The sequence below is a fragment of the Myotis nattereri genome (genome assembly GCF_964212035.1).
Source record: "Myotis nattereri genome assembly, chromosome: 7".
Taxonomy (NCBI): Eukaryota; Metazoa; Chordata; class Mammalia; order Chiroptera; family Vespertilionidae; genus Myotis; species Myotis nattereri.
The window spans coordinates 85744188-85760773 of record NC_138082.1 but is presented as its reverse complement, the minus strand read 5'-3'; the positions used below and the strand labels follow the sequence as shown (position 1 = coordinate 85760773).

The 16586-nt window shown below is 49.0% G+C and overlaps 1 protein-coding gene across 1 annotated transcript in view; it reads right to left on the bottom strand.

Moving 5' to 3' along the window:
- Positions 1-11659: 11659 nt before the first annotated feature.
- Positions 11660-16586, bottom strand: part of EPB41L5 (erythrocyte membrane protein band 4.1 like 5) — a 160765-nt gene continuing 155838 nt past the window's right edge. Inside the window, exon 25 of the mRNA XM_081095458.1 lies at positions 11660-15718. Coding sequence (XP_080951584.1) covers positions 15652-15718 — 67 coding nt within the window. The 3' untranslated portion in view covers positions 11660-15651. The remainder of the gene's footprint in view (positions 15719-16586) is intronic.

Here is a 16586-nt window from a genome sequence, read left to right as displayed (position 1 = left end):
GGCCGCAGCTGGCCAGGGCAGGCAGGAAGCTTGGCTTCCTCCATCGCCGGCTTGCTCCAGCTCCATGGCTGCTGGCTGCCATCATGGTTGGGTTAATTTGCATATAGTCGCTCTGATTGGCTGGTGGGCATGGTCAATTTGCATGTTTCTCTTTTATTAGATTAGATGGCTCACTCACAGGGTTGCAGTAGATGCTGCCCTCAGCTGGGCACTCAGCTCAGACTGTCCACTGGACACAGACAATAGGGTGGTGAAGGCCTGGGGCAGTGAGGGAGGGCTGGGCTAGAAGGGGTCAATGGGGGGGAAACGGGGGCATATGTAATACTTTCAAAAATAAAGATTTAAAAAAAATTTATACATTTTCCCACTTTAACCATTTTTAAGGGTACAATTTCACACTGTTGTGTGAAAGTCAACACTATCCATTTCCAAAATTCTTTCATCATCCCAAACCTCAACTCCAGCCATCAGCCATCACCCCCATTCCCTTCTCTTGCCAACCCCCAGAAACCTCAATTCTATTTTCTGTCTCTATGAATTTAAACTTTAGATAGTTCAGATAAATGAAATCATAAAATATTTATCTTTTTGTGTCTGGCTTATTTTACTTAAGCATGTGTTCAAGGTTCCTCTATGGTGTAGCATTTATCAGAATTTCACTCCTGTTTCTGGCTGAATTTTACATAATTGTATGCTTAGACCATATTTTGTTCATCCATCTGTCAGTGGACATTTGGGTTGTAAGTATTGCTGCATTTAGCCTGGTGCATAAGTATCTCTTCAAGTCCCTATTTTCAATTCCTTTGTGCACATACATGCCCAGGAAGGGAACAGCTGGCTGTATGGCTAGTCTATCATTGGCTTTTTGAGGAATGCCAAACTCTCTTCCCTAGTGGGTGCACCATTTTGAAATTTCCATTTTCTCCACATCCGTGCCAACGCTTTTTAAAATGGCCCTCAGAGTAGATGGTGTCTTATTGTAGCTTTGATTGCTTTCCTTACAATGAAGATACTGGGCATCTGGTTTTTTTTCTTTTTTTCTTTCTTTTTTTTAATTAAATATTTATTGTTCAGATTATTACATTTGTTCCTCTTTTTTCCCCCATAACTCCCCTCCACCCAGTTCCCACCCCACCCTCCACCCTCTCTCCCCACCCACTGTCCTCATCCATAGGTGTACGATTTTTGTCCAGTCTCTTCCCGCATCTCCCACACCCCTTTCCCCCCCAAGAATAGTGAGTCCATTCCCTTTCTATGTCCCTGATTCTATTATAATCACCAGTTCATTCTGTTCATCAGATTATTTATTCACTTGATTTTTAGATTCACTTGTTGATAGATGTGTATTTGTTGTTCATAATTTGTATCTTTCCCTTTTTCTTCTTCTTCCTCTTCTTAAAGGATACCTTTCAGCATTTCATATAATACTGGTTTGGTGGTGATGAACTCCTTTAGCTTTTCCTTATCTGTGAAGCTCTTTATCTGACCTTCAATTCTGAATGATAGCTTTGCTGGATAAAGTAATCTTAGTTGTAGGTTCTTGTTATTCATCACTTTGAATATTTCTTGCCACTCCCATAGTTTATGTTGAGAAATCAGCTGACAGTCGTATGGGTATTCCCTTGTAGGTAACTGACTTTCTTTCTCTTGCTGCTTTTAAGATTCTCTCTTTGTCTTTTGCTCTTGGCATTTTAATGATGATGTGTCTTGGTGTGGTCCTCTTTGGATTCCTTTTGTTTGGGGTTCTCTGCACTTCCTGGACTCGTAAGTCTATTTCTTTCACAAGGTAGGGGAAGTTTTCTGTCATTATTTCTTCAAATAGGTTTTCAATATCTTGCTCTCTCTCTTCTTCTGGCACCCCGATAATTCGGATGTTGGTACGCTTGAAGCTGTCCCAGAGGCTCCTTACACTATCTTCGTATTTTTGGATTCTTTTTTCATTTTGCTTTTCCAGTTGGGTGTTTTTTGCTTCTTCATATTTCAAATCTTTGACTAGATTCTTGCAATCCTCTGGTCTGCTGTTGGGAGTCTGTATAATATTCTTTATTTCAGTCAGTGTAGGCTTAATTTCTATTTGGTCCTTTATCACAACATCAAAGGTCTCACTAGATTTCTTGAGGGTCTCATTGAGTTTATCGGCGGTTTCTAGAAAATTCTTGAAAAACCTTAAAAGTGTGGTTTTGAACTCTATATCCAGTAGTTTGCTTTCCTCCATTTCTGTTATTTGTGTCCTGTTTCTTTGTCTCCGCATTTTTTATGCTTCGCTGTGTCGATAGAGTGGCTTTCTGTGCTAAGTGTCCTATAGGGCACAGTGGCTCAGCCTCCCCAATTACCTGAGGTAGACACTCTTGGTGCACCCCCTGTGTGCTTTGTGCACAGTCTTGTTGTAGTTAAGCCTTGACTGTTGTAGGTAACACTGGGAGGATTTGACCTCCAAGCCAATTGGCTGTAAGAATCAGCTGTATCTACGGTGGGAGAACTTCTTGCTGAAGACACCCTTATGGGGCAAGACTTGCTTCAGTGGGGCTTTGGTGCTCACTGAGTCTGCCCCCTGAGTGTGTCTCTTATGGATCTGAGTTGTAATTGGATAGACCACTCTGACCACTGGGTACACTGGCTCTTGGATCTAAGGAGGTGCTAATCTAGCCTCTGCCTGAGGCTACCCAGCAGAAGCCAGCTGTAAAGCAATGCAAGTTGTCCTGGGGCCTTGTGGCAGCTGCAGTTTGTTAAGTAAATTTCAGATTACAAAGGGCCGGGCCTTTCATATGCAAAAGCCTCTGTGCAGGGCTTGGGCGGGGCGGGGTCCCAGGGGATCAACAGGGAGGGCAGAGCGAGCAGTATGGCTGCTCTCAGTCCTGTCCTCAGAGGCCCATGCAATCGCTGCGAGTGCCTCCGAGAGAAAGCTGCCCTCTAGTTCTGACCGATGCCAGACAGTCCCGTTTCTCCCGTATGAGTCTGGGTCCCCAGAGACTCACCCAGAACTGGAGATCAGAGCCTGAGACTCCCTCCCGATTGAAAAAGACAACCGCGTCCTCAGCCACCAGCCCGCTCCGCATGCACCTCCGCAACTTTGTGTTTCACTTCCGCACCGCACCTCCTCTGAGTCTCAGTATGCTTTTCTCTTTCCTTCTAGTTGTAGAATTTCCACTCAGCCAGCCTTCCTGTGGTTCTGGATGATGTCCATTCCGTCTTTTAGTTGTATTTTTGAAGTGGTTGTGCGAGGCAGCAATCTCCGGTATTTACCTATGCCGCCATCTTGGTTTCTCTCAAGACTTTCTCCTGGGCATCTGTTAATGTGCTCATTGGATATTTGTGTTTTCTTTAGAGGAATGTCTGTTCAAGTCCTTTGCCCATTTTTAAATTGGGTTATGTTTTTACTTCTTCACACATTCTGAATATTAATCTATCAGTTATGTGATTTGCAAGGATGTAATTTTCAGCCCATTCTGTAGGTTTACTTTTCACTCTGTTGACAATGTCCTTTGCTGCACAAAAGTTTTTAATTTTGATGAAGTTTAATTCTCTTTTTCTTTTGTTTGTCCATGCTTTTGGAGTCATATATAAACTGCCATTGCTAAATCCAAGGTCATGAAGACATACACCTAAATTTTCTGTTTGGAGTTTTATGGTTTAGTTATTATATTTAGGTCCCTGACCCATTTTGAGTAGATTTTTGTGCATACTATGAGGTTGAGATTCAATTTCACTCTTTTGCAGGTAGGAATCCAGTTGTCCCAGCCTCAATTATTTAAGAGACTGTCCCTTCCCACTGAATGTTCTTGGCATCCTTGTAAAATATCAACTGGCCATAGATTTGTGGGTTTATTTCAAAACTGTTTTGGCTACTTGGGGTCCCTTGCAATTCCTTATAAATTTTCCATTTCTGGGAAAAAGGGGGGTGCAATTTTGTTAGGGATTGTGTTGAATTTGTAGATCTCTGGCTAGCATTAACATTTCAATAGTATTAAGTCTCCTTACACATGAGTATATCTTTCCACTGATTCAGGCCTTCTTTAACACCTCTGACAAGATTGTTTTTAGTTTGCAGTGTAGACGTTTTTTTAATATTCTTGCTTAAATTTATTTTATTTCTTTAGATGCTATTATAAATGGAATTGCCTTGTTAATATTTGTTTCGGATTGTTTTTGCAAGTTTATAGAATCACAGTGCATTTGCTGTATCGTGATCGTATACCCTATAACTTTGCTGAATTCATCTGTTAGCTCTTGTAGCTTTCTTGTGAATACTTGGGATTTTCTATCTATGGGATTATGTCATCTGCAAATAGAGATAGTTTTACTTCTTCCAATTCAACGTGATGCCGCTCATTTCTTTTTCTTATCTAATTTCTCTGGCAAGAACTTTCAGTATATTGTTGAATATCAGTGGTGAAACTGGTATCCTTGTCTTGCTCCTGATCTTAGAGGAAATTTTCAGCCTTTTACCATCAAGTATGATGTTAGCTGTGGTTATTCTTTTTTTTTTAATATATTTTATTGATTTTTCACAGAGAGGAAGGGAGAGGGATAGAGAGTCAGAAACATTGATGAGAGAGAAACATCGATCAGCTGCCTCCTGCACACCCCCTACTGGGGATGTGCCCTGCAACCAAGGTACATGCCCTTGACCGGAATCGAACCCAGGACCCTTGAGTCCGCAGGCCGACGCTCTATCCACCAAGCCAAACCGGTTAGGGCTGTGGTTATTCTTATATGGCTTTATTATGTTGTGGGAATTCCCTTGTAATTCCAGTTTTCTGAGTGTTTTCATCATGAAAGGGTGTAGGTTTTTGTCTAATGCCTTTTTGCATCAATTGAATGATCATGTGTTTTTTTCCTTCATTCTATTAATGTGTCAAATTACATTGATTTTTTTATGTTGAGCCACCATTGTATTCCTGGAATAAACCCCACTTGGTCATGGGGTATAGTTTTTTGGTTTTTTTTGTTTTTTTGTGGGGTATAATTTTTTAATATGCTGTTGGTTTCAGTTTGCTGGTATTTTTAAGAGGATTTTTATATCTATATTCATAAGGGATATTGGTCTTTAATTTTCTTGTGATATCTTTATCTGTTTGGTGTCAGGGTAACATTAGTCTCATGGAATGAGTTAGGAGCTGATATCTGCTTTTTTTTTTTTTTTTTTGAAGAGTTTGAGAAAGATCAGCATTAATTCTTCTTTAAATATTGTGTATAAATTTACCAGTGATGCCTTGGTCCTCGGCTTTTCTTTTTTGGGAGGTTTTTGATTGTTAATTCACTTTCCTTACTAGTTATAGGTCTGTTCAAATTTATCTGATTTTTTCATGATTCAATTTTGATAAATTGTGGTTTTTTAGTCATTTTTCCATTTTATCTAAGTCATTTAGTTTGTTGGCATACAGTTGTTCATAGCATTCTCTTATCTTTTTTATTTCTGTTAGATTGGCGGTAATATTTCCACTTTAATTTCTGATTTTAGTTATTTATGTCTTCTCTCTTTGTTTCTTAGTCTGGCTCAAGTTTGTTATCAATTTTGTTGGTCTTTCAAAGAATCAACTTTTGGTTTATTAATTCTCTCTCTCTTTTTTTTTATTCTTAATTTTATTTATATTTGTTCTAATCTTTATTATTTACTCCTTTCCCAAATCTGTGGGTTTAGTTTTCTCTTCTTTTTCTAGTGTCTTACGGTGTAAAGTTAGATTATTAACGTGATCTCTTTCTTCTTTTAAAATGTAGGTATTTGTAGCTATACAGTTTTTTCAGAGTACTATTTTGCTGCATGAGATATGTGTTGTAGGTTGTATTTTTCTTTTCATTTTTTATTTATAATATATATATTTTTAAAAAGCCCCTTCCATTTTAAAAAACCAGCCTGTGACCAGACTCGCTGTTATCTGCTGGAGAGACTGTGGTGGGCGTGGCCCAGTGTCTGTCCCCATGGGAAGGAAGCTTGAGGGGTCTGATGCCCCACAGACCACCCCATCTAAACCCAAACCAGGGCAGCCCCTTGGGAGATTGGGAAGGAGAGCCAGGACTGGAGGTGTGGGGAGGGGCCCGGGGGAGACCTCAGGGAGAGGCAGAGCCGCCAAGCCAGCTCCAGGTGGTGGAGACACGGCCCTGAGACTTGGCTGCATAAACCAAGGTGCAGTGCCTGGTGCCAGGGCCCTGCCCAGTGGCTGGAGGAAGGGACAGTGAAGGCCTCCAGGACCCAGGGACGATCCTGTCTTGAGAGCTTCCCCTTCCTGGTGAGGAGGGACCCAGAGAGTTGGTTTACCTCTCTCTAAAGGGGATAAACTCCACCTGGCACATTGGGGCCGATACCTAACTCCATGACATTGTCTCTCACTTTCCCAGGGGCCCCATCACCTCCAGGGGCTGCTCCCCTGCAAACTGGAAGCAACTCAGGAGCAGAGAACTGTCCTTCCAGCTGGACCTGCCAGTGTCAGTGCTGCAGCGCCCCCTGTGGTGGCTGAGGACATGGTGGTGGTGGTTTCAAGGCCAGCGGGTGCTGCAGAGGGCCTAAGCTGGCAGGCGGACATCCCCTGAGAGGTCCCGGACTGCAAGAGGGCACAGGCCAGGCTGAGGGACCCCCACCCCCCAGTGCACAAATCTCGTGCACTGGGCCTCTAGTCTATTTATTTATTTATCTATTTATTTATTTTTAAAATATATTTTATTGATTTTTTACAGAGAGGAAGGGAGACAGATAGAGAGTTAGAAACATCAATGAGAAACATAGATCAGCTGCCTCCTGCACATCCCCCACTGGAGATGTGCCCGCAACCCAGGTACATGCCCTTGACTGGATTCGAACCTGGGACCTTTCAGTCCGCAGGCCGACGCTCTATCCACTGAGCCAAACCGATTTCGGCAAGTCTATATATTTAAAAAGCTAATATGCCAAAGCCGGTTTGGCTCAGTGGATAGAGCGTCGGCCTGCGGACTGAAAGGTCCCAGGTTCGATTCCGGTCAAGGGCATGTACCTGGGTTGCGGGCACATCCCCAGTGGGAGATGTGCTGGAGGCAGCTGATCGATGTTTCTCTCTCATCGATGTTTCTAACTCTCTCTCTCCCTTCCTCTCTGTAAAAAATCAATAAAATATAAAAAAATAAAAAAAAATAAAAAATAAAAAGCTAATATGCAAAGTGTCCCCTCAGGAGTTCAACTGGGAGTTCGATCGCTCACTATGATGGGAACTGACCACCAGGGGTGGCGCAGAATGAAGAAAGGCCCTGTCTGGCAGCCGGAGGTCCTGATCAGCCCTGATCACAGGCCAGGCCAAGGAACACTACCCGTGCATGAATTTTGTGCACCGGGCCTCTAGTGTTAGTAACAGGAGATAACCTACATGCCCTGGTGAGCGATGACACTCCCAGAATCAAATGGCAGGAGGCAGAAGTGCTTCCCGGAGAGCTGAGGCAGGAGAAGCAGGGTCTGGGCGGCCAGGGCTGGACAGGATTCCACAGGGGTGAGTGCACTGCCTGTTCGGGCCGCTCACACTGGGGCGGGTAGGTCGCAGGTGCACCCTGCAGCTTCCATCAGCGCCTAAAGCCCCAGCAGCAGTGGCAGCGGTAGCAGCAGCGGCGGTGGCGCCCATGTGAACGGCTCTGAGCAGGCAGCATGTTCCATCAGCAGCTGGCCTGGTGCACGTGCATGGAGGTGAAGTCGCTGGCACCTGCTTTTCTCAGGCCTGAGCCCCCGAGCAGCCAGGGATGAGCTGGTGATCCCAACGGCCTGACAGCCTAGCGGCAGCGTTTGGCCTGGGGACTGGCGAACAGGCAGAAGATGGCCCTGATCGCAGGAGGCTAGGCCCTAGAGATCCTACCCACACGATTTCGTGTGCTGGGCCTCTAGTGTAAAAATAAATGTGAAGTCACTAGCATAACGCAGAGATGCAGCAAATGGGTGATGGTGGTCTGTGAATAGAAGGTGCGCCTGGGTGCCGGACCATCCTGGTCTCAGCACTGAAAGTCCCAGGTTCCAGAAACCCTCTTGGTCACGGGGAAACCAGGACACTTGGTTGCTGTGTGAGGCCTGAGGTTTGGGATGTGACTCCAGGCATTAGAGTCAGGCACACCCCTGGTCCAGCCCCAGTGGTGGCCAGGCCACAGCAGTGTGGGAAGGGGAGACGGGAAACTGAAATTAAAGACCTGGCAGGTCCACGGAACAGAGTGGCTGCCTAATCAATTCAGCATTCATTCGGCAAATATTTGAGCTCCACCACACGCCAGGCAATGCGATGGGTGCCCCAGACGTAACGAGGACTAGCTTTTATGATTGGGAGGACAGTGACCAAGCACCTGACAAAGGTGGCAACTGGGAATGGACTGATACTGGGTGCACACAGGGACTTCTGAAGAGGTGGAGGGTGACGTGGGCCCTCAGCCAGGGCAGGATGAGGGAAGGCCTAGGCAGGAGAGCCAGGCCGGCCCCTAAGATGTGGAAGCTGCACAGCCACTGGCTAGCCCTGGGAGATGGCAGGAATGTGGATTCTGTGCCCAGGGCAATGGGAGGCCTCAGTGCAGAGGAATGTGACCTCACTTCTAGCCACCGTGGGAAATGGAGCCATGACCGACATGGGGACACCCCCGGAAGGCAGCTGCAGGAGCCCCAGGCACATGCGACACAGCTGGGGTGTAGCTGCAGAAATGAGAAGGCAGTGCAGAGGCAGACCCGGGGCTTGAAGACGGAGTGGCCACGGGGGAGACGAGTTGAGTGTAGGCGGACAACCCATCCCGGTCAGGACCGCCAAGAAGCAGCAGTTTGGGTGTGTGGGAGGGCTGGTGGAGTCTGAGGTGCTTATGTGATGTCCGAATGGCGATAGGAGGGTCCAGGCAGAGACGGGGGCTGGAGACAGGGACTGCAGATCAGCTCATGCAGCCTTCACCACACCAGGAGGCAGGGTTGGTCTCACCCCCGTTTACAAGGCCAAGGCAGAGAGGCTGATGGACAGGGCTCCAATGGGATGGATCTGGACATTCTTGTGCTTCAGTAAGAACACATCTAAAACTGTTGTGCCGCAACCTTTTGTAGCAGGAGTTCAGGATCTGAAGAAGGGGACTATGCACAAATGAAAACACTAGACAAGAAATACGAATTTAGAAGGCATGGGGGGCCAGGTGGAGAAGCACCCTGAAACCTGGTGTTATCCGCTTTTTATTCAGTTTTAGATACACATCTTGCCCTCAGTAAAGCACGGCAAACAGGTAACAGACCATCTCTAAGGTCAATAAAGATCAGTAAAGATCAGTAAAGTTCAGTAAACATTTACTTTGAGGCTATTAGGTCAGGAAATTGCTCCGAGCCACTGCCATCTCAACATAACAATGGTGCATGGTATTAGCCCTCTAATCGTCCAAGGTCCATCAGCCTTCCGTGTTCCTTGGTGCACTCTCATGATAGTATCGACAGTGGATGGCTTCCCGCAAAGTCGGTTTAAAGTGTTGTGCTTTGTAATACTCTAGGCAAGAACACTCTATGCCTTCCGGCCTTCCTTTCAATTTGTTGAGCTTTTACCACTGGCCAGTGCTACCGACGGAGCCAGCAGGAGCCTTGTGGTAGAGCCGCCTCCTCTCTGCTGGCCTGGTATTCCCACCATTAATCTAGGGCAGGGGCTTCAGACCGAGGCTCCGAGGGGCAACCAGCACGTGGAATTGTGTGTAACACTGCCCATGTGCTCAGATTTGCAAGCGTCACTGAGCTAAAACCTGACTAAGAACCAGCGGCATTACTCAACAGTACACCTCGATTATAACAACAGCCAAGACATGTTAACAGCCTAAGTGTCCATCAGGGAATGAGTGGACCAAGAAAATGTGGTGTGGCAACGGAATATTACTCAGCCTGCCATTTGTGGCAACATGAACGGATTTTGCTACGTGAGCTAAGTCAGACATAGAAAGAATACTGTGTGATCTCATGTGTGGGCTCTGGAAAAGCTGAACTCAGACACAGAGAGCAGAATGGAGGTTGCTGGGGTTGGGGGTCGAGGAAATGGATGAGAAGGTCCAAGGATCTAATGTAAAACATGATTCTTTCTTTTAAATGGGAAAATAAAGACTTGTGTATAGAAATAAAAAAAGAACCAGTGGCAAGCCCCTTGAGAGCTAGTGCCCTGGGCAGGCGGGGATGTTCCACGAACACCTGGCCAACTGCTCACAGCTCGCGGTTCCTCAGGGCTCTAGGTGGGATGGGACAAGAGGGACTCGGAACCGGGTGGATGTGGAGAGACCGTTGTGAGGTGGGGAATGCTGGCTGCCGCCCAGGGAAGAGGAGGGGCTGTTTACCCAGGACCTCTGGAGACGCGGAGGACTCAGAACCATGCGGGCCTCCCAGATCCAAGCTGTGAAATGAATGAGCTTCTCCTGTGGGAGTTCTGGACCCAGGGAGGACAGGCCTTGCGCAGCAGGAAATGTGATTGCCCTCGTGGTGACCTGACCCAGGAAATCATGGTCAGCAGCTGAGGGCAGTGGCTGAGCAGAGCAGTGGTGTCCTGGAAGCCCGACCTGAACGCCTGCCCCTGGCCTAGCTGCTCCGGCTTTCTGACCGTCACACACAGGAGCTGGGACAGGGTCATCTTGAAAATCTATTTCCGCCCAACGGCCTCAGTGCCTAGCCTGCCAGCGCTGGCCAGCCTGACCCTGAAGGGCACTGGAGACAGAGGGTGGGAGCATCCTAGGGCCATGGCAGGGGCGACCCTGCTGTGGGAGTGGCTGCGCTGGCACTGCTAGGCCTCCGATGGAGTCAGAACCCAAGCACAGCTGGGCTGAATGTCTCCTGGGACAGGTCACCCTAAGACAGGTCAGTGCCACAACCCACCCGAGTTCCCTTCCTCGGGCTCCCCCGCCTGAGCTGCCTCCGCCCCTCCTGCCTTTTCTTGGTCTGACCACTGATCCGTCCTCTGGGGAGGCTGGGATCATCTGTGGTTTGGTAGCCCATTCCCTTCCCTTTGGACCCTTGGCCTTCGGTGCCCTACCCTGAGGCCAAGGCGTGGGCACACAGTCAAGGTGTCAGTCGAAGTCCAGATGGAGTCCTCTCTCCCCCCTTCACTCCCGCTGTCCCCCGCTTCCTGCTGGTGCAGAGAGTCCCCGTATCTGCCCAGGGAGTTGTGTTGCTTAAGTTGGAGCGGCTTTGGTTGCTTATTACAAAACCCACCCCTTTGGGGGCAGCTCCCAGCACAGTGGCTGAGCCGGGCTCCTGCCTCTCCCTGTGCTCCAGGTGGGAGGGGGGAGGAGGGAGGAGACTTTCTCAGCAGCAGGACGCTGCCCAGCACGTCTTCCCTGGGGTGGTGCCACGTGCACACAGGGAGGCGGCTGGGCCTGAGGAAGGAGACGAGGTCCCCTCCGCCCCTGCGAGAGGCTGCGCTCACCGGCTCCCCTGCGGAGGCGGTAGGGACTGACTGGTCTCAGGGCTGCTCAGTAGCAGAGCTGAGCTGCTCCCGGGCAGCCCCGGGCGGCCGCTGTGCCTCCAGCGTGTGCTGTGCCCCAGGTCCTCACCCTTCTTCCTTCCTCTGCTCCCAAAGGCGCACCAGACCCTGAAATGAACGCCCGGAGCCGTGCGCTGTCTCCATCCTCGCGTCCCCTGAGCTGCTCGGACCTCCGGCTGCTGCGAGAGAAAACGCCCGCGGGTAGGTTCCGCTCCCAGGGCACAGAGGCGGCTCAGAAAACGGAAGTGTTTCTCGAAAGCTTTATTTGTGGTCACATCTACAGCTGTCATCTCAGCACACACACGAGTTCAGTGCAGTTTCTCACATACAAAACCGCGGACGCGTGAATGAACAGTGCACCCGACCCACTCGCAGACCGCAAAGCTTTACACATGAGAAGTAAACAGTGGTTAATGAGGCGACAGCTCCTGTCCCCCCGGGAGGGAGATCAGGCCCTCCCTGCAGGTCCCGGGAGTGATGCTTCCGCTCAGCCTCGGGGTGAGGAGCCACCCCTCCTCCCACACGCACCACCCCACGCACACGCAGGGGCGGCGCCTTTCCAAGCCTCACACATTTGCATTTCCTGGCTGAGAGCAGGGAAAGCTTCCAACTTTCTTCTGATCAGTGTGTTTACATTTTTTTAGGAGAAAAGAACAAATAAAATAGAAATGTACATTCCTTAGTCCACAGGAGATTCCTGCTAAGCAGCTAGAGGCTGAGGGCAAGATAAACGGGAAACTGGCGGCTGCTCCAAAGGCTCCCAGAGCCGGAGGCCCATGACTACATCCTGTCTGCGTGGGAGTGACGAGGCCCAGGTCTGGAATGCCCGGTGCCCCCATGACAGGTGATGCAGGCTTGTGCATACCTGCCCGCCTCCCACGGAGCCAGTCTGCCAACCACAAAGCTTGAATCAGGACTCGCACCTGTGCTTGTAAGTGAACTGTCCCGGAACACACATGCCCGGGCACTTCCCATGGCCTCGCGGGAAGAACTAGCTACCGCTGCTTCCACAGGAGGCCTGCCGAGCCTCTCAGGGCTGGGCGAGGAGACAGGAGCTGGCTTCCCCGGACCCTCGCCGCCTCAGCGCCCCGAAGCCTGCGGGCGCTCTGCTCCGACAGGGCTCATCTAGGCGAGAAGGCAGAGGAGGGTGCTAGTCGGAACCGAGCAGCTAGGAGAACAAGCTCCGACCCAGCTGTCCTCCTGAATTGCCCACAGAACATCGTGATCGTGCAAAAGAAGACCAACAGCCAACTGCAAAAGTATTTCTAAACACAATTTTTCTTAAAGCAACATAAAGTCTCGGGAAAGCTGCTAGGGACGGCCAAAATTTATCAGGATCTAAGGAGACCAACCTTTCTCTGTACAGCAGTGTCTCCAGAAGGGCGGGAATGAAAGGACCACCAGCCGTCCCTGGGCACAGGCGACACTACTGAGCAGCAGGAGGAGAGGGGACCCTCCCGCCCAGCTCCGCAGAAGGGGCTGGGGCAGAACTCCAAAACCTACACCCTCCTCCTCACCGGCACTCGCCCTCCCACCAGGGCTGGCATCCGCTGATTTGAGGCTCTTGCCCCTCCTGCTCCCCCACGGCCAGCAGCACACAGGCCACTGCAGGGACCGAGGGAAGTGTCCCCAGGGCAGTGCACAGCAAAGCGTGAGGAAGCAGTGACAGCAACACTCACAGGCCACTGAGGCCACGGCAAGGGGACAACAGCTCCGTCACGTCTCACACCCGCCTGAGCCCGCTCAGGCACAAGCTCTATCCTGCTACCCCCAGGGAGCCAGCAGAGCCCCCTGGCCTGGAAACGGGAAAGAAAGTAACCACAGCGCAGCTGAGCCAGTGGCTAAAGAGCCTTCTGTTGCCTTTTGCATCTGGGTCTGTCCTCTCAGCTAAACATCCACCCACCCCCCTCCAGAGGAGGAAGCGACAGCTCTGCAGCTGGGGCCGCTGTTCAGAGGTGTTCTCACTGCTCCAGCGCATTCGTGCGCCTGCTGCTTTCCAGCTGCGCTGTGCTGGCATGGAACCTCATCTCCATTGAGAGGCTTCCTGCCCGGCTCAGTCATTCTGAACAGTGAGCAGGGCCATTTCCCCTCATCTGAGGATCCGGCCTTGATTCAGTTCATCAGATGACTTGGATGTGGATTTTAACCTTTGGAATGAGGGCTGTGCCCCGGAGGTCACCAGCCTGTAAAGCCACCACAGCTGCCCCTGTTACCACCCCAGGAACCAGCGCCTTCTTACCCAGTGCCATCGCAGATCTCTCTGCTAGCATCCTCTACTCCCTCACACGGCTTCTCTCCTCAGAGACTGACCTCCCGCTCCCTCTCTGACACGTCACAGATACCCGCAGCCTGCCCTCCTCCTCCATCCCCAGACGAGCAGAACAAGATGAGTGTTAACAGGGCTCTAGAAGGCACCCGCAGCAGCTAGGACAGGAGAGGTGTAGCTGGCAGGTGCCTAACTGGTCAGGGCTAACCCCTCATTAAAGCACTCATTTCCAGCCCTAGCTGGTTTGGCTCAGTGGATAGCGCATCGGCCTGTGGACTAAGGGGTCCCGGGGTTTGATTCTTGGCCCTAATCCGAGGTATGCCAGAGGCAACGAATCAGTGTGTCTCTCTCACATGGTGTTTCTCTCTCTCTCTCCCTCTCCCTTCCACTCTCTCTAAAAATCAATGAACAAGAATATCCTTGAGTGAGGATTTAAAAAAAGCACTCATTCCCATGTTCACACCTCATGTCAGGACAGGAGACGAAATGTCCTTTTAGTTTGAGATTCACATGAATTTTAAGAAAGTCCCTATCACTATTCAGACTGGCAACAATACAGGTGCCTGACAACACAAAGGCTACAGAATATTTTCAACAACATCAACATAATCCCTAAATACTAGAAAGTTAAAAGTGAGGATGGTGCTACTGTACAAACTGGACGGAACTGTGGGCCTTCCAAGTTCGCAGTGAGCGCATCCAGGGTTGTCGGACCTGAAGCGCTGAGGGCCAGGCTGTGTCCTGGGGCAAGCCCCTGCCCTAGGGACCCTGCAGTTTGTCTTACAATTAAGAATTGGCAAGAGCTCCACAATGAGATTCACAAGCTTAGCGGAAAGGCTAAGGGGAGGCAGGCGGCAGGAGGGGAACTTTCTTTTCTTCAGTAGAACTGCTTTGTTCAAAAGTGGTTTCCAATCTCTACGGCTCGGCTCGGCGGGAAACGGCACACAACGGAGTTCCTGAGCTTTCCAGACACTGGTGTGTTCCCTGAGCACACGAATGGCTCAGGGCAGCCTACACCAGGAGTTTAAGATCTAAACTGGATGCTCCTCTATGCTGAGCAGCGCACATGAGCACTTAATTACATACGCAATCCCTTAAGCTCAGCAGGTACCTGCGTGGAGCAGGGCCAGCCCAGAGCGTCTGTGCTCCCTCCTCACCGAGTCTGTGGGCCCAGGAAGAGGAGGGAGGAAGGAGGACACACCCAGGGTGACTTTCACCCACCCTCCCCTTTCCCGGCTGAACACTTACAGGAAACCTGTGGTGCATGACTGCTTCCTGTGGGAAGGCCGAGCTGAAAATGACAGGCTACTGATTTCTCTGTAGTTCTCCTCAAGGTTTGTCTTACCTTGATGTAACTAAGATAGCCAGTCCAGTAAGAATTCAAACATATGGGCAACATTTGAAAACCCTCTGTATTCTAAACTGCTCTTTAGCATTGTAATAATCGTTAAAAAGAGAAAGAAAGCTAGCACTGCACCTACCTACATACCTACCTACATAATATCCTCATTACGTTCCTAAACCCCTGACTTCCAGGTAATGCAGAGAAAAGTGCAAGTTCTCTAACAGGTTAGGGACACTCATCCTGACACTAGAGAGAGAAATGGCACTGACCACCAGAGACTGCCTCGTTAGGAAGCATTATGAACAATTACAACCACTAGGTGGGGCCAAGAGCTTGAAGCAAACCATAGGGAACACCATTCCCTTGTTTTAGGAATTTAAAACTTCGAAAACTAAAGAAAGTAAAAGACCAGGTATCCTCATCTGAGGAAATACGCAGTGTAATTAAACTTCCAGTCAGACAAAACACGTAGTTGTTTTTTCATGGAACTGAAGTCAAATCTAGGCAAACTTTTTTTTACCAACAAGTACAGGGCAAACTCCTGAATCCAACACATTCAGCAGAACTGATTCCAGGACGGACTGCGGGAGGGTGCTGGGCATTCCAGGTACAGGCGAGGAGGAGGCAATCCCTTAGAGCTCCGTTGTCAGTAAACACTTCTGCTTCAAGATGGGTTCTCCGCTCACAGTTGGAGCAGAGCTGAAAGGAAGAAAGAATGAGTTATTCAATTAAACCCTTTGAGATTGAAACAACACCCATTTCTCCACGCGTGCCACATGGAGCATGCTGAGAGTAAATAACAGAGCTAGCAGCTGGCGTGGCTCAGTGGTTGAATGTCGAACTATGAACCAGGAGCTCACGGTTTGATTCCCAGTCAGGGCACATACCCGGGTTGCGGGCTCCATTCCTAGTATAGGGTGTGCAGGAGGCAGCCAATCAATGATTGTCTCTCATCATTGATGTTTCTCTCCCTCTCTCTCTCTCTCTCTCTCTCTCTCTCTCTCTCTCTCCCTTCCTCTCTGAAATCAATAAAAACATATTGATATAAAATAAAATAACAGACCTAAATGACTGTTGTAATACTTAATTTAGCAATGACGTATTCCACAGAGGGAAGTTTCTAGATAACTAATGCATATTTCATCTTGAAATGAAATCTAAAGATATCAATGTCTCCTACTTCCTTGAATAAATTATACCAAACAGATACTTGCCCATTTCTTGATGAGTCAGTTATTATGAATACCAAGAACAGTACTGTGCTGAGCATGACAGAACCTGCTCAGGAAAAACCCAGTGGGCCGTTCTGTGCTTCTTTCCATAGTATCAGGTGGCTGTCCAAGTTCCTATACCAGTCAGTATGTTTTGTTAGAGCTATGTGAAAAATAAAGTATATGGCCCTGGCCCTGGCTGGGTGGCTCAGTTGGTTTGAATGTCACCTGGTGTGGGTGTGCCAAAAGGGTTGCAGGTTCGATTCCTGGTCAGGACACATACCTAGGTTGTGGATTCAATCCCAGGTCGGAGCGTACAAGAGGCAACAGATCAATATTTCTCTCTCTCTCTCTAA